General features: G+C 46.8%; 1 protein-coding gene across 7 annotated transcripts in view; it reads right to left on the bottom strand.

The window, feature by feature from the left end:
* The window catches only part of CRB2 (crumbs cell polarity complex component 2), a 55,042-nt gene that overhangs the window by 6,617 nt on the left and 23,074 nt on the right, over positions 1 to 25,351 (bottom strand). For 3 of the 7 annotated variants that reach the window (XM_015644541.3, XM_015644540.2, XM_033518415.1), the window contains exons 3-9: positions 15,367 to 16,065; positions 13,498 to 13,693; positions 12,940 to 13,079; positions 12,308 to 12,490; positions 11,302 to 11,415; positions 1,957 to 2,892; positions 604 to 1,160 (exon numbers count right to left, since the gene is read on the bottom strand). In XM_015644541.3, coding sequence (XP_015500027.1) covers positions 604 to 1,160; positions 1,957 to 2,892; positions 11,302 to 11,415; positions 12,308 to 12,490; positions 12,940 to 13,079; positions 13,498 to 13,693; positions 15,367 to 15,946 — 2,706 coding nt within the window. In that variant the 5' untranslated portion in view covers positions 15,947 to 16,065. Of the gene's footprint in view, positions 1 to 603; positions 1,161 to 1,956; positions 2,893 to 11,301; positions 11,416 to 12,307; positions 12,491 to 12,939; positions 13,080 to 13,497; positions 13,694 to 15,366; positions 16,066 to 25,065; positions 25,266 to 25,351 lie in introns of those variants that run through there. The other 4 variants (XM_015644537.3, XM_015644539.3, XM_019008416.2 and 1 more) reach the window with 3 other exon arrangements.

Below are 25,351 nucleotides of genomic sequence, written 5' to 3' on the forward strand. Positions count from 1 at the left end.
AGGAACTCCAGCGATTTGGCAAAGAGCAAGGCACAAAAGCACAGGTGAGGAACAGATAAAACACAGTGTGATGCTCCCAAGAAGCTCACAAAGTTCTGTCAGCAGAAGGACACCCCTAACACCCCACAGGTGTGACAATACTTCAGAGCACCATAAGCAAGGACAAGATTAGGGGGTATGGCCTCCCCATCACCGGGTATGGCACAGAGAGCCAGGCTCTGATCCAAGGGCACATGGAGACAGCTCCTTCAGCTTCTGTTGTTGAAGTGGCAGATTCCTGGGGAAGAGGTTGTTGCACAATTTGAACAAGTGCTGGCAGGGTTACAGGTTAGGGAGGGAAGTCTGGAACCTGTGTGGGCTCAGCAAAGTGGAGATGGGCAGCACAAAATCAACTGCCCAAGTTCTAAAACCACAAAAACTACAGGGGAGCTTAAGAAAATTCGGTGTTTAAATTATATGTAGCATATTGAGTGAGGTGGGAGCACAGAGAAGCATGTGTTCTTCAATACATCAAAAAACCTTCTCTTTCTGGTATCAGCAACAGCCAGACTTTGTGTAAGAGCAGTGACCCCTGCACACACAGAGACAAGACACAGCACATACCTTGCAGGTGTCATCAGAGATGCAGCCATTCACAAGATTTCCAGTTTGAGTCCTATTGAGTTCCTCTGGCAAACTGTCATTCTCCACCTGGAAAAACTGTACCTGGTGGCTGTTGAGTTGCATGTCCTGCAAACAGCCCTTGAAATAGCCCCCCCACAGCTCAGCACTGTCGGGGTTGGGGTGTCCCCCAATAAACACCTCAGAGCCAGCTCCCAGGGCTTGTGCTGGCAGCTGGCCCAGCTCCACAAATGTGTCTGACTGCAGAGCACCAACAGAGCCTTCCTGGAAAGACAGGGCTACCAAGTGTCTTCTCCCATCAACCAGATTCCCTGGAAAGGTCACAGTGTCCGTAGGTGATGTCTCTATGCTCAGCTGGCCATCCCTCAGGTACAGGGTGAGGCAGGGGCCTGTCCCATTGCAGACCTGCAGTAACAAACCATCGGGCTTCCGGCTCCGCAGGAAAAAGGAGAGGTTGAAGTCTGCACCGAGGCTGTCAGAAAGGCTGAAAGAGGCAAAGCTGGTGGAATTCTCTAGGCCAAATGTTGCTGCTGGGTGCTCTGGAAGAGAAAAGAAAGAGCCTTCAGCTCAGAGATAAAGGGAATGCAGCTGGCATGGGGATGCAGCTCCTTAGGAATGGGGCAAATGTTTCTTCTCAATGTTTTCCACATGTGCCAGGGTAGCTGTGCTCCTCCCCACACATCTGTGACACTAAGAAGTAGGTGAATGTGTCCTTGCTTCCTCTGGAGGGCACAAATTCCAGCATCCAAGTAACATGAGAGGGCAATACAAGTCTATCAGAGCTCTTGCCAATCCAGCAGATTTACTCAAGGACTTTTGAGATACAAAGTTGCTTTTAAAATTTGTAAATTTGGTAACAGCAGTACATGCCATATTTAGGGCTCAGAAGGGTTGAAAGAAACCCCAATACTAACACACAAACCTTGCAGCAGCAAAAAATGCAAATAGCAATGATTTTAACTCAAAATTGTCAAAGAGCTTCCTATAACATTCTATAGTTTATCCAATAAGCAATACATTCTTATTCATCCTCAGCTCTGAAGCTCAAGAACAACTTTTCACAATAAAACAACTTCCTTGCTCCCCTGCATTCACACAGATCTCTTAAAAAGGTGAAGTCAGAGCCTCTGGCTCTACAGGAATAACCTGTACCACAAAACTGACAGTCATTCCTGCAGGAGCAAACGACAGGAAAGGGATCAATGAGAATTGTATTCACAGTGGCTTTTGCTTTATTTTTGGCCCCGGTCTAATCAAAAGTCCTGTTTCTAGAGCTAACATCCAAGCTGCTCCAGTACCTGTGGAGCTGGCAGGTGTCAATCCCATGGCACTTACCATAGGAGCAAGCTGGGCCTCCATAGGGCCTGGCACAGTCACACCTGAAGGTGGCCCAAAGGTCCACACAGAGCCCTCCATGGAAGCAGGGCTGGGAGAGGCACCACTCTGTGCGGTCACAGCCCAGCTTCACCAGGGACGACTCCCCCAGCGGCAGATCCGCCGGCAGCACGGCCTCAGCATCCACCTGCAAGTCCTCCAGGCAGCCCACAAAGCCTTGCTGGCTCCGTGTGTTGTTGGCCATTGGATCCTCAGCACCTCCAATATACAGATTCAGGAAGGCTGGAGGGATCAAAGCAGCACCCGGTGGGACAGGAGAGCTCTGCAGGCAGAGCCCGGCCTCACAAGAGCCATGCCAGAGCTTCAGCTGCACCGTGCTGTGCACAACAACTTCCACTTTATGCCACTGGCCATCGTCCACTCTCAGCCCCTTGAGGAGCAACGGGTACCCAACATCCTCCCTCCTCAGCTCTGCATGCAGGAGGCCATCCAGGAGCTCCAGGAACAAGTACTCAGCTTCACGGCCTCGGTAAAAAAGGACAGCGCTGGGCAAAGTGGTTCGGAAGCGGAGGGAGACACTGGCTGCTCCTGCGCCCCTCCTGCTCTCACTGTTCTCCAGCTCAATGAGGAGATACCCTCTGGAAGCAAAGGAAAACGTTGTTGGAGTCGAGCAGGTGGCATCATAGAAACCAGGCTGGCACTGGCACAGGTGGCCGTGGCTCTCAGCTTGGTAGGTTGGGATGCACAAGGCCTCGTTTTGGCAGTCGTGCGTCTGGCACCCGGTGAGCTGGACAGAGCAGTTCTTCCCTCCCCACGTGATGCCATCCTGGCCAGGGGCACAGTGGCAGGAATAGTCAGCAATGCCATCCTCACAGACAGCTCCATTCTTGCAGGGCCCCTCCTCACACTCATTGATGTTAACAGCACATTCCACACCTGTGAAAGAGATTGAGAGATGGGGTCTCACCATGGGACTGGCACAGCCCTCCCCAGCTCTCTCCAGGGAGAAGCTGCCAGCAAGGAACCCCACACTGACCCAGAGGGTCCTGCTCATCATGCAAGAGCAAGAAACCCAAACTTCTGTGTCCTCCCAGGTGCTGCTTTGGCCTGTCAGCCCAAATTCCCCCACCAACTGCTGTCCTGACCCAAGCTCAAACCCCACAGGCAGTCAACATGCAGAAGGTATGGAAGGACCAAAACAGCAAAGACAAGGAATTTATGTTTTTTTTCTTAATAGATTTGGTATGTTGAAAGGCCAGGTAGGTCTACAGCTCTGACTGGAACATGCTCCAGGCACCAGTGTTGCAGACAGCAGTAAAATGGGAAGTTACTGCAAAGTCTCAGTTAAAAAAATTCAAATTCCAAGGCGACCCACCAGATGTAAAATTCACAAAACTCAGTTCATTACCAAACAACAGACACAACATGCTCCACAGGCACTCTGCCATGCTGGTACTAAGCTGATTTCTGCCCAGTCCTGCACAAATGAACTGGGTGAGGTCCTGCACTGCAGCTCTGTCTCCTGGAAGCACATGGATCCCAAAGGGGCTCAAGTAAATTACCAAATCTGGCTAATGAAAATCTGCTGTCATTTTCCTGAGCATCCCCAGACTGACAGAAGAGCCCTGAACCAGTTCATTTTATCTAGCCTATAACATTGGTTTTCACTAATCTTCAGAGACAGTCCCACAGATAAACCAAGCATGGATTATCCCAATCTAATAGCATTACACCCGATCCAGCCAGCAAGCACAACCAGGGCAGCAGGAAGAAAAAGAAGGAATTCACACACAAAGGAGGGGAATCAAAACACAAAGGACATTTGTAAAGAAAAGCCACTAGACAGAATGTGCATGTCAAAGAGATTAGAGAGCTGCCTGGGGCAGAGAGATGAGGGGAGATGGGGCATTAGGAGCACTGAAGCTGGACTTGATGTGTGATTAAAAATAAAAACTTAGCAAAGATACAGATTCTTGAATATTTGCAGTGATGGCTTGTCCCCTGAGCTCTGCAGAGAGACGAGCACCAGCTTCCAGCTCCAAACTTTCCAATTGTGCCAGTGTAGGGACAGAGCTCTGGGAAGCGCTGAAAGAGAAATGCAAGGCTCTAATTTTGCATTTTCCAGATGTGTCAGAGCTGTTCTGTAAGCAACAGTATCTTCACAACCTCAGCACAGCCCTTTTCCTCTTACTGCTGGGCTTGCTCAGCAAGGGAATAGCAGGGATGGAATTCAGATTGCAGTGCAAAGCTGTGAAGGAAATGTGTTGGAATAAATAGAGTAAAAGGGACATCACTGGGCCCGGAGAATCCCAGTTTGGGAGAAGATAGGAAGATTTCCATCACAACTGGGAAAAATCAGTAGAGCAGTGTAACTGTGTGGAGTGGGTTTTCTTGGAGGACTCTCCAAGCTGCAGGAGGCAAGTCTGCAGTCAGATTTAAGGGGAGAGGCTGTTGAATAAGGAGAGACAGGTATAGCATAGTTTGGCATAGTCCCAAACCCCCAGATGCTGCTGTTTCAGATCAGAGCTGCTGATATTTACCAAGGCAATGAGGGGAAGATAACACTGGTTTGGATAACAAAAGGAGAGATGCCATGAATTTTTGCATTTCTGAGAAGGCTGGGAGGCAGTGAGAGGCCCATTTTCCCATTCCACATTCCCAGCCTGAGCAGGTCTCAGCTCTCTGGCACAGCAGCAGGAGCACCTGTGCTCTGTTCCTGCCCCAGTGCCTCACACCAGGTGGGACACGAATCCCCAGGGTGGGTGCACAGCCCCAGGCTGGTAGCGGATTCAACACCAGGCTTTCCCAGGGAATGCAGCTAGTTTGATTTCTTAAATTATTTGTTTGAAATGGGTGAAAAGGGGATTGCACAAGAGTTCTAAAAATCTGGCTAATGACGCTTCTTTTCCTGGAAGACTTACTAAGCAGTTATCTGGAGCTACATCACTACAGTTTCCAAAAGTACAGATCATTTCCTGGATATCCATTATTCCAATCTTCTCCAAGACATGGACAGTTGTGTCTTTGCAGACCCACTGGGAAGTAGATATTAAGTTGTTCAACATAAATTGGTTTTTCTAAGAGCAGCATAGGCATCCCTTTTCAGGTTTATTAAAAAAAAAATAAATTGGGGGCATGACTCTGTTGGACAAAAACAAGTAACAAAACCAAGTTATTCTCCTTGTAAACAAGTAGTAGTCTCCTCTGTTCCCTCTAAATTTCATAGCTGAAATGTTTACTTTTATTTGAGCCATCAATAGTAGAAGCAACCAATCTGATTCATTACACCATTAGGAGACTTTCAAAGGTTTAATGAGTTCCTTATCTAGTTAAGGACTAACAATAGCAAAGCAGTGGAACTTGTTATCTGAAAATCAGATGAGTGGTATCTAAAAGGCTGCTATCTGGAGTCAAGGATTTCAAACATTCCTTAATTCAGCAGTGTCTGAGGTAACAGTCCCAAGCCACCAACCCACAGGGGCTGGGTCAGAAACTTAGAAGTGGCTGAGCTTTCACAGCCTCCAGCATATTCAAATATTCAAATACAAATCCTTCCCAACGTTGGGAGTGTTACTGCTGTGGTGGGAACAGTTCTGGTTTGTAGATGAGAGTGTGATTAAATCCACACAGCTCACCACTGCCTGAATGCACGGAACGATTTACTGGCTGCTATTAATAAGCAAAGATTATATATACAGTGTAATAATCATATACTTCAACAGATAAAATGTTAAAAGAATAAGCACAAATGAAGTGAAATATTCTAATTTAGCTGTCAGATATCAAAAACCTTGAAGGACAAGGTCTGTTCCTTGAAACACGGGAGTTCAGCAGGGCTGCCCGGCCAGCACCGCCCTGCCCTCTCCGTGAGGCAGCTGAATTCCTAACGACCTTTCCCTGCTGCATCCTAATTAGGGTTTGTATTATGATTATCAAAAGGAAAAAGGAGGGGAGGGAGAGGGGGTAGGCAGAGAATTAGCCGCAACAAACGGACCCCGACACAATTATATTTGCACAATTACTGCCATTTCCATGGCAACCCCTGCTCTGCCGCTCTCCCACCGCGCTGCTGCTGGGGCGAGGGAGCTGGGGAAGGCTCTGACCACCGAAGGGTTTGTCCTGAGTTACAACCACAACACCTATTTCTCACTAAGGCAGCTTTCAATCAATAAAGGAAAAATGAAAACTGCAAAAACATCAGTAAAAAGCAAAACTAACGTTTTCCAGAAGTAGCCGGGATGCTCCTGTGTGTCTCCAGAGCTCACCTGGGCACGGAGCCTCGGAACACCCGGCTCTGCCACTGCACCACAGGGCAGAGCACAGCGGCTGTGCAGCTCTCAGCCAGACCCGTGCAGCAAGGAAATTCCTCACCTTAAAGTTTCCAAAACAAAACTTTAGGTCTCTTCAAAATAAAAACATTCTTCCTTTCTAGTCAATTCTGGTTCCTCCTCATGCCTCCAGCCACCACTCATCACACACCCAGCCCCCTGCCCTGGGCAGGCACGCACACAGGCAGGACACGCTGCAAGCACTGTACACATCTCATTACCTGCTAGCAGAAAAATTCCCCTCAGGATCACACCAATCAGCACAGATTTCATGGCCGACTCCTTGTGGACATTGGTGACAGTAAAGGGAAAAAAAATGGGGGTGAAGGCGGGGAGGGATGACAAAAAGGCTGGGCTGACAGGGCAGTGCGTGCAGGCGCTCACTGGTGCCAGCCCCACGAGAAGGGATTGGAGCGAAAGAGCCGGGGGAGCAGAGCCCTGCCCTGCGCCAGGTCTAATCCAGCCTGGCTCTGACCCTCCCAGCTGGCCCCTGGCCGTGCTGACACCAGGAATGTGCTCCCAGCATATTCCTGCTCCGTGCCTCCCGCGGGGCCCGGCGGTGCCCACAGCCTCGCTCAGCACGGCCAAGCCAAGAGACAATCTCCTGCCCTTGCTGAGTTCCAGGTGAATCTGCCAAATTCCGTGATAAGGCCAAAATGTCTTTCTATGGGCTAAGCCAAAAAGCTGCATTTCCACCACTGTGCAATATCTAAACCATAGGAACAAGGGGAGCTCCAAATGCAGGGTGAACCTGGGCCCTGCTGCACATTCACTACTGAGGGAATCAGGGTCCATCAGGCAATTTTCCTCCTCCCTGTGCCCTGTTCCAGGGATCTGTGAGCACAGACATTTCCAGTCTGCTGTATTCACTAAGGAAAATCTCAGGTTTTAATGACTGTGATCTGTTTCTCTGAATTCAAACTGGACGGAAGGAAATTCCCTGCATTATGCTGAATGTACAGGCTCACACGTGGCAGCGCACAATCTAAACTCTCTTTAATCATTAGCCACCTCATTTAATTAGCTGTTGCAGTCTCCTTTTTCCTCTATGGTTCTGGGGTTTGTTTTTGTTTTGTTTTTTACTATAGTTACTTTCATATCATAAAATTTCTGGAGGCAGAGTTGTATTTTTGTGTTGTAAGAACCCAAAGAAGTTTCTTATTCTGTGAAGAAATGTTATCTGGGAGCTTTTCCCCAAACCTGGGAGTCTCTGTTTGTACCAATGTCAGGTCCAAGCAAACAAAACCTCCCACATGTCAGTGTCTGGAATCTCCATTAGCAGTATCACTAAGATATTAAAAAAAGCATTCCAACAACTCCTCTAGCTATTTCACTTTTGTAATTTTACTCAATCCAAACATGCCAGTCACTTTTACAGATACTTGAAGTGGGAGGGATATGGTGTTTGCTTGGAGTCAAAACTTCTCAGATGGCCACAGACCTGTGCACACACAGACCTATCCCAGCACAGATTTGGAACATTATCTCTGTTAGCTACTCTGACCCTTCTGTTATTGTTCAGGAGAAAACAAACAGGCAGTTGTGCACATTCAGCCACTACTGCAACAATAAAGTGTAACAACTTTGAAGACTGCAGAACATTCAATGTCTTCAAAAAGATGTCTATTTTGGTTTATGCACCCACATATTTATCTCCACATACACACACAGAGTCTACCTGGACACTACTGCCTGGAAATCCATCACACCCCAATGCACCCAGCACAGATTCTGCTCTCACCTGGCACCAGGCACAAGCAGGCTCTGGACTGCAGCACTCACAGCCTTCTGATCAGATGACAGGGAAGTCAAAAGGTCTGATTAACATGGAGCTGTGATCAGCAGGGAGAAGAAACGTGGAGCGGAAGGGAAGGGAAGGGGGGGAGCCTCACCAAGCGCTGCCTAGCTCCCTTCAGCTATATTTACCAAAAGGGATTTGGTTGAAGGTGGAACAGGCCTCTAATCTCTTTACTATCTTAACCTTTTAGCTGCCCTTGCTCTAGAGGCTCCATCTCTAAAACAAATCTGACTTAAGAAATACCTGCACAAAAAAATTAAATCTAGCCAAAGGTGGTTAGAAGGAAGAAGCATCTCCCATTTATTTCCTGACCCATGACCCAGGAATTCAAGCCCATTTGATCTGGGCTGGCACCCTCACAGAGTCACCATTTATAGCTGCTGCACAGAAGGTTTCTACTTCTTTAAGGAGACAAAGACGTTAGGGCTGAACAAAGTGAGATGGTCAATAAACCCTCCAATTATACTGGGACACATTCACACCACATCACCTTCTGATTTCTCATGAAAGCAGGAGTGTTCCTGAGCCATGTGCAGAAAAGCTCAGAATGTTCCCATGATCACAAGGGGTGGTGCCCCAGGCTGGGTGTCTGCATGGCAGGGCCGTGTGGGGCTGCCCAGTGCCTGCTGCAGGACACGGCCTCTCCTGCCTGAGCACAGCTTCAGCTGAGTGGGAGCACTCAGGCCATTTCAAAGTTTTTAAAAGAATGAATGATCCAAACTTCGGTGATAACATTTTTGCAGGTTAAAAATCAGTGGCCATGTCAAATGGAGGTACCTGTCTTTTTCTTGTCCTGGCCTAACCTATTGCCTAATAAATACCTCATAAAAACCTTCAGTTCTATCTGCAGATAGAACTGAAAGCAGTTCTGAAAAAATAAATAAATGAAGAATTCATTTTGTTGGATTTCTTTTCCCCCCTTAAAATATGCTTTTCCTAATATGCTTTGTCTCTGACCAGAGCTGACATAATTTCCAAGAGCATGCAAGATTCCCTCTCCTTTGCATTTCATTTAGTACCCATGCAATCTTTTGATTCATAGTTCATGTATCCTCTCAGGTACCTATATGCTCTGCTAAAGCCCAAACCATGTGCTGAAGAGACTCTTCAGGACCTGTTACATTGTTCTCTCAGGGATGAGACACCACTTTTGCAACAGCTACATTTCAGAGAGAAGGTTCATCTGCCTGCACTACACTGAGACAGCACTGAGACAGTTAATTTGCAAAGAAAGAATTTCTCCTGACTTGCATTGTTATCCCAACACTCCCCAAATTCCTCAGACTGAAGAAGCAAACACACAGAAGGAACCCCTGCCGCCCCAAGAAAGCATTCTTCATCAGAGTAGCAAGTTCACTTTAATCAGCAGAGGCAGCTTAAACCCAAGTTCATGGCAGATCTAAGCTGCCACAGAAATGTGTTTTGAAGAGAAACATTATGGGAAGCTTCACAAAGTTGTTCTGTGATCCTAATATGAAGTAATAAGCTGTTTACCCAGCATGACTGTACTGGGATTAATTGACAAAGGAGGGGAGATTAATTGCTATTATTTCCCTGTCAGCTTCACTCCTCCACACGCACTCACTGATCTCAGAGACTGCTCCCAGCCTTTTGCTGTGTTAATGTGTCAGAACTACCTCAGCTGAGACAAAGTTCTTTACCAAAAGCAATATCCAGAAGAGCAACCTGCTTCTAATCCTCTTCAAGTGCTAATGAACCCAAATTTGATGCAACAGAATGAACTCTAGCACTCCTTTGCCCATCAGCCCGTGTTTCTGTCAGCTTTTCTGCCCATGAGCACGCTAAGAACTGGAAAGGATTAAACAGATCTGCAGCTTGGCAAAGCACAATGAAATTCTGAGCTCTGTGAGTGTGCTGGGGCACTGCAGGAGGAAAAGAGAGCAGGGCACAGATGTGAGTGGGAATTCTGACAGGAAGGATAAACTTTAAACCATCTCTTTGGACAAGATCTCAGCTCAGAGTACAACATTGTAACTGCCCAAGAAAGCAGCGATAACGAGCTTAGAAAAAAACTGATTTTCAAAGGCGTCATCTACAAAAGCAAATTTTTCTTGATCTGGCCTAAATTAGCAAATGAGATAGGCCAGAAAACCCCACAAATAATTCAGCCCAGTTACAGAAGGTGTTAACTAGAAGCTGATTTTACATTCTGGGAATGAAAGTGATAGATTTTCCCAGGAAAGAGCTGGGCAGAATTAAATCAACGAGCTCAACCACTGCAACCACAGAAGGAAAACAGAAAATTTTCCCATGCCATAAAGGCCTGGGAGAGCCTCTGGAATGTTGTTACCTGCTGTTTCAAGTTAAAGGACAGGGTTTTCTTCTGGCTTCAAGTGTTTCTTTTTCCCACGAGATGGCAGCCTGGTAACACTGTGGAGAAGTTACCCTCCTCTCAAATCCAGAAATCCAGGATTGTGCTGGGATCACCTTTCTTATAAACTACTCTGGTGTTAAATTGCCCAACACACGTGGATTTTAAAGACAAAGAAGACTGAGAATGAATATTTTAAAGAAAGATGAGGTATAGTACCAGTTAGCAGAGGACCTTCCCAGCAGGGCTGACTTTCACCATCTCCCAGATTCTCAACCAGCAAACTGAACCCTTAGGGTCAGGCAGGGCATTTGGGGAAGAATCCAGACTCCTCATTCCCTTGTAAACAGAGAAGGCTTCCTTTGCTCACATCACAAAGACCTTTTGACCTCCTAACATAGCAGATCACTGCTTTCAGCCAAAAATGGCTGGCTCTTATCATCCCAGGGTGTTATTGAATGGAGATGTTTCACAGATGCTTATGTGCTGGTGAGCCAATCTGTTACAGCCAGTACAATTTGTGACAACTAGAATGTTAAACATCCCTTCTTTTATTGAAAGGCTGCTTTTCTATATACTTCCTACATGTATAGAAACCCCCACAGCTCTCCCAGGTAACTTTCACTCCAGGTTAAAGATGTCCTGGATACTCTGATCTTAGACTCTATGCAGTTGATCTTATGTCTCCAAATCTAGCTCATGGCCTATATCTTGCCCACACTCACACAGCTTTCCTGTGGCATTTGAGCCCTGAACTGCAGACATCCTTGCTGCACACTCTCAGTCCAGCCCTCTCATCCTGGAATCCTGCAGCCAGGCAGCAGTGCAGCAGCTCAGCATTAGCCAGCCAGAAGGATCTGATTGCAGCCAGCTCTTCCCCAGGTTACCTGAATAACCAGGTAGGCACTGACAGAGGAAGCCATTCACCAGGTCCTGGCAGAGACCCCCGTTCTGGCAGGGCTGGGACTCGCACTCGTCGATGTTGGTAAAGCAGGTCTCCCCTGGGAAGTGAAAATACAAACACACATCTGAAGTGCCCTTGTGCAGCAGTGAAACAAAAATGACACCTGCAGTCATAAGTTTTGCACTTCTTTTCTTTTACCTAGAGATATAAAGGAATTCCTTGAAGTCTAGCATATCTCTGCAGGTGCTGGCACACAAACACCAGCACGGAACAATGGGGGCAAATGAAGTATGAAATCATTTTCCAGATTTTCCAAATACTGGCAAGATCTGAACTTCTGAACCATTCCTATCTGTGCAATAGTGGATCAAACACTCATATTTGTCTCATAAAATAATGAAGCATTATTGTTTAAGACTTCCCACTAGGGAATTTCCCTAGCTGTTAAATCCAGCATTTTACACTTTCTCCAATCCATGGAAAGGGTGATATTTCAGTGAGACATCCACAGAGCTTCTAGTTTCAAGAGCTTTATACCAAGAAACTCCTCTTGTCCCACTCTGATTACACAGCTGCTGCCATGGGAGTAGTCTCACCAAGAAAACACCTAAAATAGTAATCTGTGACTCCAGGGAATTAGCTTTCTCTGATGAGGAATTTCAGAGATCTCCCAAGGGATGAATCCTGCCATATGCATGAAAGACTGACAAAGGGGAAACACCCTGGCACCTGCATAGCCAGAGGGCACTCATGGCAGCATGGGGAAGTGCACAGGCTGTTGCCTCAGCCTGGAGGTTTGGACAGGGAATGACATTCAGCTGTCTGCAATGGCAGCAGAAGCACATTCCTGATGCATCAGGCTGCCAGCCCCTCTGAAGTACCAGTCCTTAAGGGATTTCTGTTGCAGAGATAACATTGCTCCATTCCCATCTCCTCAAACAGCAACACCACCCAGTGCAGACAGGATGAAGACTTGCAGTGCAGCTCACCTGTAAAGCCTGGCTGGCACTGGCACAGGAACCCAGCTGCTTGGCTGTAGCTGAAGTTGCTGGGGAAGTGGGGCTGTGTCCCGTAATGGGCGGGGTTGGAGCGCTCCAGGCACAGGCCACCGTTGTGACAGGGCTCTGTCACACACTCATCCTCGTCCTCCTCGCAGTCCTGCCCGGTGTAACCTGCCACGAGACACCGCTGTCAGCATCGCACACAACTTCAGCTCCCAAATGTTGTGCCTGACTCAGAGGAGGGAATGAGACGCCCAGACCTGCACTCATCTAGCAGGGAGCCCCCAGGCCCTTTACTTTCTCCACTATGTCAAATACAGCAGCTAAAATCATCAATATGCAGGAAAGCATCACCTCATGATAGAGGAACTGATGGAAAATGGCAGAAAACAGAAAGAGAATTTTATAGTTGACAATCAGGATGATTTTTGCAGGTCTGTTGGATTTTGGGATGACCTGTAAAGGGCAGCAGTGTAGCCTCACTGTTCCAGGCAATGAAATCTCACATGAGGCCATGCAGTATGATCATTAATTCTCTACTTCTTCAACACAGCAATCAAGCCCATGCTGTCCAGGGCCATGTGCCCACACACCACACGAGCAGAGAACCCCCAGCCCACCTGGCCAGCAGGCACAGCTGTAGCCCTTGATTCCCTCCAGGCACGTGGCATTGTTGTGGCAGGGGTCAGAGGCACACTCCAGGATGTCCAGCTCGCAGTGGGCCCCCTCGAAGCCGGTGTCACTGCAGTCACAACGGTAACTGTGGGGCACCAAACACAGCAAGACATCAGCTCTGCCTGGACAGCAAAGCCCCGGGTAAGGAACAGGCAAAAGAGCTCAGCTGTCAGTGCTCACACCCACTTGTGTTCACACCTTACCTGTGGAAAGGTAAATTCAGACACACAGGTATTTTCTCAGCAGTTGCCTGTGCTGTTCATGCTCTGCAAACTGCTTCTCTCTGTTTGTTCCTCCCTTCCTTTAAGCACCCCTGGAGTTCTGCTGCTGGGAGGGGGCTTCTCCCTTTTATTGCCACAAATAACTGTTACTGCCACTCAATGTACAAAACACTAAATTCAATCCCCCCCCCACAGCTTTCTACTCTGATTTTCACAGGCCGTGCTGGGTAGACCTTTAGATCAGTCCTGGTGTCTCATTGCCCCCCAGCACTGGTTTCTCACCTGTTAATGAGGTCATGACAGGTCCCGTTGCTCTGGCATGGCTGGCTCTCACATTCATTGATGTCCACCTCACACTGGGCCCCTTGATAACCTGGTGCACAGGTGCAGGTGTAGAACCCAACATGGTCATTGCACAAGGCCCCATTCTGGCAAGGGTCTGAAGCACATTCGTCTATTTCAGTATCACAGTTCACACCTTTGTTAAAAAACAGAAAAATATCAGTGTTACAAATCCACAGAAGTGTATATGTGCTGCCTGGAATTCTGAGATGAAATCACAAGAGTCATCTTGTTTTTGTCATCAGTTATCACCCCCAGCTGGCCACCAGTGTGATCTCTACCTGCTTCTCTAAAAATAAATTCCATTTATCTCAATTGTTTGTAACTTGCTTTGTGATACCCAGGAAAAAACCACTAAAGTAGTGCAAAACACTGGCTACAGTGATACCTGACGTTAGGACATGATTTTATTGGGAAATACAATTAAAAATACAATGTTAGCTCCACCAGTGGTCACAGCAAGTAACACGTGTTTGGTACTAAGTCCCAACTTCCCTGACAGAACAAGACCTCATGAAAGACATCTATGCAATTATCTTATCTATATTCCACCTCTTTGAGCTGCCTGTGGCCTGGCATCACCTCCAAACCTTACTCATTAGTGGCACCTACCAATCCATCTGATTTGCCCTCTTTGGCAAAGGCTCCCCACAGAGTGGGCATGGCCATCCTAATCCTGGTGGAATGTGGGGCCCCTAATCTGGCTCAAACCCCTCAATACCCACACAAAACTTCCTTCATCCTAATTCCAGCTGTAAGCACCAGGAAACAACCTGGCCTTGCCAGACAATGGTGCTCAAACCTCTGGATGAAGAACCAAATCCCACGGCTAAACCTCATGTTTGTCATCAGAATAACCTGAGCACAACAAACTCCTCCAGCTGCCTGGTCACTTTATCGCTCCTTTGGCAGGGAATCCCACAATCCCAAATTGAGGATTCAGCATAAAGATAAAAAAAGAAACTGATTTGCAAAGACAGAATTATGCTTGATACTCAAAATCACCAGTAACCTTAGGGCCCACATAGAAATTCTGTCTTGTTTCTCCTTCATGTCTCTTCACTTTTATCAGAGTGAGTCAGCATCAGGGACTACATTCCCGATGTTGTAACTTCTCTTCATTCCACTGGTAATCAGCAGCATTCCTTCACAGCAACCCAACTCCTTAAACACTTCAGTCTGTGAACAGGAGGAAGGCTGAGAAAGTTCATGTGCAAAGTGGTACCAGGCAGACATGGACACATTCCACTCCATTCCACTCCGATAAGCAGGGCTGGGGGAAGGAGAGCCCCCCACCGCCTCCCTCACAGATAAGTTACAGGTGTGGATTCCTCTCTGAGTCACCATTTGCACAGAAGCACAAAAGAGAAACACTTAAATCATATGCCAAATAAACATTCACCAGGCATGAAAGAATTGGAAATCTCCACCTAAAAGACACTTTTTTCCAAAAGACAAGTACTTCCTTGGAAAAATCCTGCTGGACAGGAGAAAGGACTACAGACCAGTCGGCAGAGCTGTTATACCTGGAAACACTAAGCATCCATTTCCTGATGATAAATATCTTTTTATGTTATCTCCCTTAATTTCATGCCAAGAACTAATGACAGCTACCTTGTGCCTAGTACTCCATTCTCAGCCACTCCTGGCTCCGTGTCTCTCAGCACCTACACCACACAGGGAATTCAAGTCCTCAAGCAGTGCCTGGAAGCTGCTGTAAGCAGCCCTACAGCGTTCCTCAGAGCCACGGCCCGAGCCTGTGTGCACACAGAGCCTGGGAGAGGCCGTGGGGCGGCAGAGCGGCCGTACCTGTGTAGCCGGGCGCACAGCGGCACTCGTAGCGGTCCATGTGGTTGAGGCAGGTGCCGTGGTTGCGGCAGGGCCGCGACGCGCACTCGTCGATGTCGATCTCGCAGTTGGAGCCCTGGAAGCCGGGCACACAGAAGCAGCTGTACTCGCCCGCCCTGTCCCTGCAGATGGCCCCGTTCCTGCACGGCCCCGACGCGCACTCATCGATGTCGTCCCCGCACGTGGCCCCGCTGAAGCCAGGCCGGCAGAGGCAGCGGAACCCGCCCGGAGCCTCCACACACGTGCCGTTGTTCAGGCAGGGCTGGCCGGAGCACACGGAGCTTTCTGCCTGGCAGCCTTCTCCCCCGGGGCCCAGCTGGCACCTACAGGTGAATCCGGCCGGGCTATCTACACATTCAAACCGAGGGTCTGTGCAAGGGCTGCTCTCACACTCATCAACGCTGGCACAGCCAGCCCCTGCAGAGCCAGCTGGACACATGCATTCATATTCCAGCAGTCCTGGAGTCCTTGTGCAGGTCATGTGGGCAGGACAGGAATGTTCAATGCAAGCATCGTAGAGGAGTTCACAATTTATGCCCATGTAGGCTACAGGCTCCACAGGGCAGCTGCACTGGTAACCCGCTTCCAAATCCTTACAGCTCCCCCCATTCTCACATGGGGACGAGGAACAGCCACTGTCATTTTCAGAGTATGAGGTTCCTGATGAGAAAGGAGACTTTTTATTAGTCAGCATTTGTAGCTCTAAAGAAAAAAGTTCTGCCAATTCCCACATACAGCTTGGAGATTTTCCACTTAAATTCCACACTCCAAAGGGCTGTGCTAGCCATGAGATGAGGATGATACTGGAGAATCAAACATTTACAATAAAGAAGACAACAGCCCTTCATTTGGTGGCAATCAGGAATCTCTTGCCAATTTGGGTAACCAGGTACCTGATTTTTTTAGGAGACACTCACAAAACAACTATTTTACTTGTGCTTATTCATCCATGAGTCACTTTGAGAGCAGTGACACATATCACCTTAAATCCATTCACGAGATTAACTTAGTGTAAAATTCCATGACCCCTTTCACTGGCAGGGCACCGCATTTGTGCCTGGAAATCCAGAGGGGCAGAATGAGTTCAGGTATTGGCTGCAGCTCTGCATGTCCCAGCTGCTCCTTCTGGGAATACAATTTTTTCTCAGCTAATCCAGGAGTGATTTGAAGATGCTCCCATAAATAACCCAAGGCAAACTCCAAATGGGCACATTTCACAGAGTCTCTGATTACATCAGGCAGCTCAGGTTGATAACCACCCTCTCCTGTTAGACATGCAAATTTACACAGCAGGACAGTTTTAGCAAGGAGAAGCAGAGAGTGCTGAGATCACTGTGCTGATGGCATTTTGGATCAGTACCTGCTGAGCCAAAACACCAGTCTAACAACCAGATACCAGGAACTAATGTTGAGACCAGATTCGCCTAAATCTGGGAGCATTCAGATGTGATCAGTTAATTCACACTGAGCCACAATGCCTTGCTGAAGAAGAAGAAGAAGAAAAAAAAAAGTGTTCAAAGTAGATATTTCAAAATGGAGCAGAATGGAATAATAGGAGGAATCCTCATTTCTTTTCCAGAAGAAATTTTAAATTTACTTTGTGAAACAATCGGCAGATTGGCCAGAGGCAGGACAGCCCAGGGGACAGGAGATAATGGCCTTTATGTTAGAATTAGGATATATGTCCAGCATTCAATGCCACAATTAAGCACTTTCCAAAAGACATAAACCAACCAAGAATAGAATAAAGGGACAAAGGCAGGGGAAACAGAGATTTGCACCTTCCACAAAAGCAGCAGTCATTAGCACCTCATCCCACTGTGGCCTTCTGAGATCAAAACTTTTCATTCTGCTCAATTCCAAGATAAATAAGAGAGAAGCTGTGTGGTAGAGATATCCCAGCCTGATTCCTGCATAAGTGTTATGAAACATCCAAACTTGGAAGTAACTCTGCAAACAACTATACAGCAGATGTTTGGAAAATGCCTATGAAAAATGGTTTCAAAGCAGAGATAAAGCTCATGAAGGAGCAAATGGTATCTGAGAAATTGCTACTGGTGAGACAATCCAGACTTCCCTGGTGTTGGAAGTCAAGCCATCACTCGAAGACTTTGGGCAAGAAGTTCTTCACCCTTCCTGCTGCCCTCTCTATGTAGCCATGGCCCAGGTCATGACGGGCCTCAGTCTCTGTAAACCCCACAAAGCTGCAGGTGGATAGAGGGCAGGATCCCAAATCCCTGTAGCTCCCTCAGCCCTCCCTGCTCCATGAGGAATGTTGCTTTACCCTGCCATGCTCCAAGCTAAGGACTGCCGGGATCACACACCTCAGCATCGCTCCCCAGCTGACCTCCACATCCTCTCACTGGTACCAGCACCATCCTGGCCCAGTTTGGTCACGTTTGCCTTGCTCTGGTGCACCTTACCCACCCCGGTAGTTGATCTGTGTCAGTGGTGCTTTATCAACTCTGCCCCATCAGCTCCTCAGTCTCTTTGTACCTGAGGGTGGAGGCACAGACTTCAGGGCCTGAAAGGGATTTATAGGAGACTTTGGTTTACAAAAGCCTGCCCCTGCCCTGACCTCCCCCAACCCAAATTCCTCCCACCAAAGACTGTAGTGTTTCTAAGTCTTTTAAGAGGCCGTGCTGCTGGGGGAGGGAGGGTGCTCAGGGATTTAGGCAGCCCTTTCTCTTCCCAGCAGCATCTCCATGGCCTACCCCTCCCTTCCCCTCTCATGTGATGCTGGGGAGAGCTGCTGAGCCCTGCACTGTCCAGCAATCCCATTATTCTGCCATCAACCCTTTTATTCTCAGATTCCCAGTCAGGCAGAAAACAAGGATGACGGAATCTGCCTGGAATCTCTGTGGCAATTAGAGTGGAAGCCCAGGAAACTATTCGCAAAAGAGCTTTACTAGGCAGGAGATATGAGCCTTTGTAGGCTTAATGAGTAACCGGCCCCAGCCTGCACTTTCCAGGGGCCAGGAGCACCCTTTGGGACACAAAAGGAGCCCGAGTCCACTGCGTGTTGGGAAGGAGCTGCAGCACACTCCATCTGCAAAGAAATTCCCATTTCCACAGAATCCCCAGGCACTGCTGGCATAGCCAGGCTGAGGCACTGCCAAGGCTCATGCTTGGCTTTCTGCTTCCATGAGAAGAACACAGGCAAAATGCTTTTTGCAAATAAAGTTAAACATCAAAGCCCTTTGGTATTCCCCACCTTTCCCAAAGCTGTGTCACAACAGACACACCTTGTTGTACCTCCTCTAGTTTGGTCCATCCTACAGCTCAACTGCAGACAACACAAAGCTTCACTAACAAGCACAAAGGCCTTCTTGGCTACCAAAAACAGCAGTGAAGGAACAGAGAGACCTCTGGTCTGCTCAAAACTCACTGTGACCATGAACAATAGCACTGTCAATATATGTAGTTCAGCAGGAGTGTTTTGGAGGAAAACATTCCTTTTCTGGAACAGATATCCTGAAGTAACACAACACTGCTGACAGGGCATGCATGGAGCGGGCTGAGGACACTGCGGTGTAAATCACAAGAAATGAAACTTATCTAAATAACTGCAAATTATTCTGTGAACTGCAGCTGGCAGAAAATCCCCCCTGTGTTTGACTGACTCAGTGGAGGCTTCAGGCACACTAACAGCCAGAACAACCCCAAATTGTACCACACACTCCCCTGTATCCAGCACACCTGTACTAATATGGAATATTTCCTGAGGACAAAACATGCCCCTGTGTGAATGTATTCCAACCCTAATACTCCTTCCATGGCAGTGCTGAACATCTGGCTTGACAAAGAGCACATCTGATGTTTTTAGTGCATTTTTTGTTCTTTTCAACCATCAGTCCTAGGGCATACACTTACTGCTCTCAGTTTTGGAATAGATTAATATATGAATGTGAATAGCACATGAATATGCACCAAACACTAATAAGAAAAATGAGTAAATTAGCTTTTCCTGCTGCACAATATAAGAACCATGAAAACGTGGTTCAGACTATGCTGTTTCATGAACAGTGAAAATCAGATCAAGCAAATCACTGAATGACAAGAGTTATAGTTTTTCACCAAACTAGTTGTTGCTGGATTAACAATGACATTCAGAATTTTTTCTTTAAATTTCACAAGAAAAATACAAATTAGTGATTTTTGTAAGGGAAAAAAACACCTTAGAAGTGTATTACAGTCATACCATCCTGCAAGCCTATGCTGAACTGAAACTGGAGGAGAGCTCCTTTGAAGAACAGTTCCAGGCATTTAGGGGTGGATTAGGAGGAACTTCAAAGGCTACCAGAGTCCCATATAAAGCATTCATTGAGCTCTGTCAGGACAGGGCTGGTTTTACACTTTAAAGGTAGCTGACAAAGATTTTCCCCAAACAATGAGGTTTGTGACCTTTTGTAACACTTTAAGGCAAACAAGCTGCATTACCAGGCTCTGTTTTAATAATTGACTTCGAAAATCTTACACTTTATACATGAACTATGTGATCTTGTCAAAGTTCCAACAGCAAGTTTTGTGACCACAAAAAATCAGAAATTAATGAGAAGTTAGGCAATTACTTCTGTGATTGGAGATGCTGCTTTAGCATCACTCACAGACTTCTATTTTGGGGGTTTGCTTTTCACAAGTTTGTTTTCTCAAAGACTTGGGTAACTCTGATAGAGGATGGATGTTGTCAATCTGTCAGTTTCCTGAACTTGTGGAAGCTGCTCAATGCTGCACTGATAACTACCTTAAAGGTGTCTAAATAATCATTTAAAATTCCAGCAGGGAATGGCAGCATTGGGGTTCTCAGCTGACAGTTTCATTTGTACTGAAGGACAGAAGAAGAATCCAAGCAGAGGCAGTGGTACCTGTTGGTACCTGCTGGAAATCCCCATCCCTGAATACCTGTTCATGCACATGCCCTGCACTGGGTGAAAACCAAAAATGTACCATCACCTGTGCACAACTTGTGCAAAATGGTCCTAACCACAGATACAGCTCCCAGAAGAGTCAGGCAGCCAGGATGTTATTTCCTGGCCTAGCAAAAGCTGAGTATGAGCTTGGACAAGCCAGATCCACCTCAAGTAGAAAGAAGCTTCCTTCAGATGTTTTTCACCTGCCCTACTCACTGCCATCAACTGAAGAAAAACCTGATTTACAATCAAGAGGTGAGAACAGCAGGATTCTCAGAGCACCAGAGGTCCCAGCTGCACCACAACAATATTGGAGCTTGAGGGATATCCAATTTCCAAAATCAGGACTGGGCAAACCCCAGCCTGGGGCAATTCTCACCAGTCAGGCTGTGCTCCTGCTGCTCATCCCACCACACCTCCCACTGGAGAAAGACCCTGAGGCCAAGGGTAGAAAGGGAACCCATCCACCAGCAGGGATTCAGAGCAACACAACTACTAAATAAACTCTGAATAAAGGAATGGAGAGTTAGGTCTCCATGACAACAGGAAGGCATGTGCTTATATTAGTAAATCCCTGCTGACCTCTGCTGATCTTTCCCTATCCTGGTCAGTGTAAAGGATTAGTGAAAGGGGACACACTTTGGCCTGTTCCCAGGATCCACACAACCAGAAAGGGAAATGGACAGGCTTGAAAAGGGGCTTTCATATTCACCCTCTCTCTTCCTCACCCCTGTTCACTTTGGAAGGACAGATATGAAAGAGAATGGCAGGATAAAACCAAATCCTTCTTCAGGAAGCACCTTCCATATACCTGCTCAAGGAGGGTACAAGGCCTCTTCAGGTGGCTTTACACATCCTAGGGCTTTACAAACCCCATTTCTTTCTTGACACACAGAGATTAAAACTTTCTATCCAGACCTAAGCTAAGCATCTGCTCTGAGTAATACCAGCACCAGAAAACACGGCCTGAAACTCTCTGAGGCTGCTGACAAGCTCATGACACGCTAATAATTGGCAGTGATATTTCACCTAGCCCAAAATATTCCAGAACCTGTATTCCCTGTCCTGTTTAACACAGTAGTGGCACTTGTGAGAGCTGCTTTAACAGCAGGCTTTTCTATTTTGCCTCAGAATAGGGGATGTGGGAATGGGAAACTCTCCAAAATACCAATGTTTGATCACAATTATTAAGCCCCTAGGCTGCAGCAGCTTCCCACTGCCCAGCTCTGCTGGGGTAACTTGGTGACTCTGGGGCCCAGAGTCAAGATTCTGAGATATACCTGCTGATGGAAACTAAATATTATTGTTACTGTCTCAGGTTATCAGCTTATCAGATTTGATAATTCATGTGAAGCAGGACATGACACTACGACCAAAAAAACCCCAAATGTTGAAAATAAAGATTAGCTAATCCAAAAGCATGTTTGGCAATCAGCAGGCAGGACTTCTAAGACAATACTGAATAAATAGCCTGACAAAATGCCAGGGATCCCAGCAATGCCAAGAGTGTCTTTTGGAAAAGTCAGTTTTAAAAAGAGCCTCACTATTTATTCATGACTTTGATGTGTCTTGAAGAGTTTTGGTAGGTTAAGCACACAAGCCCAGTGTCTCAGCCAAATACCACCTTGGATACCAACTTTAAGGCATCTCCTCACATCCCTGGCACACAGGCCAGATTACCCAGATATTGTGTGTCAATCACTTCTCAGACTGCTTCTGACATTGTTTCTCTTTGTTACTGGAGACCAACAAATTCCACACGAGTACACAAGGCTTTTGGTGTGACAGAGTTTTGTGTGCCAGATATATGTACACGGTCTACTGGTGTAAAATATTTATACAGAATTTACAAAGGCCTAGACTTAGACTTGCATTCATTCACGCATGAGAAGTGTGGCTCAGGTTCTTCTTGTGAAATATGCAGAATATTTACCCCCTCAAAGAGGGAGGATGGTGATTCCTGGCTCTCTGCCCCCCAGCTTTCCCAGTGAATTGCTAAAAGGTGCCAAAGAGTGGCCACCAATCCACGGGGCCCAGCAGTGCCAACATCATGGCCCAAGGCATTAACAGCATTAGTCAGAAATACCACTTCGGGGAACTGAACTCATTCTTACCACAGAACAAAAAGACAGCTAGATTGTGCTCATTATCTGCTCACTGCTTTACTGCAGATTTGAAGGTGTAACTCCTATTTTCATGCATCTAGAACTGGAAGGAAGATGGGAGCTATGATTCCCTGGTTTATGACAACATTGAATATATTGCCACAGTAACCCTTTGATCTTCTGTGCTCAGGACACCCCAGTATTTTCCCTTAATAAACACTCCTCCAAACTGACCTTCATGTTTCACATATTCTCTGATCTCTCAGCCATTTCCACAGATCAAACACTGGGACAGGGACTTTCCTGTGTATTCAGTTCACCAGAGTGAGTCACAGGCTTTAATTTCCAATTCTTATTTAAATATACTGACAATGAACAAAACAGCTGGAAAGATTGGTTTTGTTTGTTCCCCATTTTGAAGTAAGCCTTAAAATGTCCCCGTGTCCGAGCTAATCTCAAGAGCTGGCATTAGAGCTGATAGCAAAGGAGGTTTGTCTTGCACATGCTCTCCCTCAGCAGGTGTCCAAAGCATCTTCCAGGCCAAAGGTATGGGAATTCCTGTGCCTGCTGATGGCTGGAGCTGTGGGAACAGAAGTGAGAAGACACTCCTTGTGCCCTCCAGAATCTCTTTTAAAGACAAGGAATTAGCTGGGAGCTATTCTATTGTGTTCCCATCACACAGGAAGCAGCAGTAAAAGGGGAGTCACAGGCAGAGGCTGCACCGTTGCCCCTCCGGGGTTTCTTTTAAACAACTGGAGATTGTGAGGATCTGCCTGCAGGATGCTCTGATGGATAAAGATTGCAGCAGGCCAATTGCATTCTCAGAATTTCCACAAAAATTTTGAACAAGTAGCTTCGGCAATCTCTGCTTCAATGGTATTTATACTCAGTCAATAAGAAATAAAAGCAGTAGTGATATGGTTTACAAGGGCAAGAAAAGACATTTCTTTATGACCGTAAAAACCTACAAGTGCTGCCTTAATAGCACCATTCACTCCAGTTAAAATCTGGCAGAATTGCCCTTGCAAAATGGAAGTTAAGTGGAAAGGCTATGAAAATCAGCACTTCCCTCGAGCTCTGCTGGCTCCAGCAAGAAGTCATCCACCTGCACTCAGAAAACGGCACATTCTCACTAAATCTGTGAGAAGAGCTTTCTCCAGGAGTGAAAAGCCACAAGTGCAGTGGGCAAAGAGCACAAGCCCTCGGAGCCACGGCTGGCAGCCCATGCCATGATCCGTCCATATAACCCGCCGTGCCTCTGCCCAGCACAAAGCCACCATAACTGCTTCACACTCCAAACCAGTAGCTATGGTTACTAGATACAAAAGACAGTCCTGCTGCTTCCCTGTGGCCAGAGGAATTCCAGGCACTTGGAGCAAACGCACCAGACAAAGAAGCTGGTACAAGGAAGAGAATGGGGAAAAAAAAATAAGGAAAATCACAACATATTTTGATTTTCACATTCACGGTCTGAGGTAGTCAGAGCAACAGAAATCTTAGGAAGCTTCAGAAGGAAAAAAAAGAGACTGTTGGGGAGTCAGAGGAAAAGCTGAAAACTTTCTCCAAATCTCAAAAATTACACAAACATCACCTACTAATGTAAGAAAATGCCAAGTGCCATGTTCAACAGACACAGAGAAGAGGCTGTGACTGTATTTTCTCAATGTCCTCCACGTTCTACATCCATTTCTTCACGTCATGGATCATACCTGTACTTGCTCAGTGAAAACCAAACCTGACTTGCACCTACAGGTAACCCGCCTGGCAGTGCTGAGGGCAGCATAAGGAGACCAGTTCAATTCCAATCATACTTTCCAGTAAAAGGCTGGATGTGTTCCTGACATGACCTTATAATCCCTAGATGACTAAAACAGATGTCTAGGCCCAGTAGATCTCTGGGCACCTATTCCAGAAGAAACAGATACCTATTTTTCAGGGAACATAAGATATTGTAAACAAGGGTGTCAATGGAACCCAAAGATATGGTCATGGGAACTTGGAGAATCCCAGTGTACTCAAGTAGATTCTTTGGGTATAAAATAAGTTTTCAGTGTGGAAAAAAAACACCAAAGAAAACAACCCCCCCACCAGTGTGATAGACTTTTTTGTTACCTCATTGCTTCTTGCATTTTGAGCATGGATCTGCTTTATTTAAAATTTCTAAGTGGAGACACTCCTGTCCTGTGATCTCCCTGCACATTTTGTACCAGATGTACTGGGCACTATGCTCCCCTGGGTACCATCCTCTTGTGCCTAGATGTGTTTCTAGAGCATATAGGATTGAAATAAAGGTCCGTGTTTCTTCTGTGTGGGCACAACCAAAATATTCAGACCTTTACAATGGAGAAAATGGTTACTACAATAGCTGAATACTTAATTACATAAATGTTTAATTACTTTTAGTTCTTGTGAATAAATGCATACATACATGTGCACAGGGAGAAAGATGAAAAGAGACAAGAAATAAATAGAAGGAAAAACATGTCTAGAACGAAATGCCCATTTATCCTCCAGATAAAAGTTTTCAGGCCACAAATCTAACTGCAAGATGCCAATTTGTTCAATATAAGAGCAGGTCACAGATTTGATGCAAAGTTACTGCATAGTAGCCGGGTAAGAATCAGGCACAGAAGACAAAAACTTACCCCAAAACAAGAGGAAAAGTGGCAGCAGGAGAGCAGCATTGTACGGCTTGGAGGTAGTTTTCTTTAATTCCATGACAAGTGTAAGAGTGGCCGTTCTAAACCCCTCCGGGGAGAGACAGGAGCTGGAGCCCAGCAAGCCCCTCCTGCGGCCGCATCACGGTGCGGGGCGGGCTCTCCCCAGGCCGGCGCTCGGGCAGCGCTCCCCGGGCCGCAGCAGCACCGAGCCCGCGGACAGAGCCCAGCGGCAGAGCCTGAGCCCAGAGCCCAGAGCCCGAGCCCAGAGCCC

This window comes from Parus major, chromosome 17, assembly GCF_001522545.3.
Source record: "Parus major isolate Abel chromosome 17, Parus_major1.1, whole genome shotgun sequence".
In the NCBI taxonomy this organism is placed as follows: domain Eukaryota; kingdom Metazoa; phylum Chordata; class Aves; order Passeriformes; family Paridae; genus Parus; species Parus major.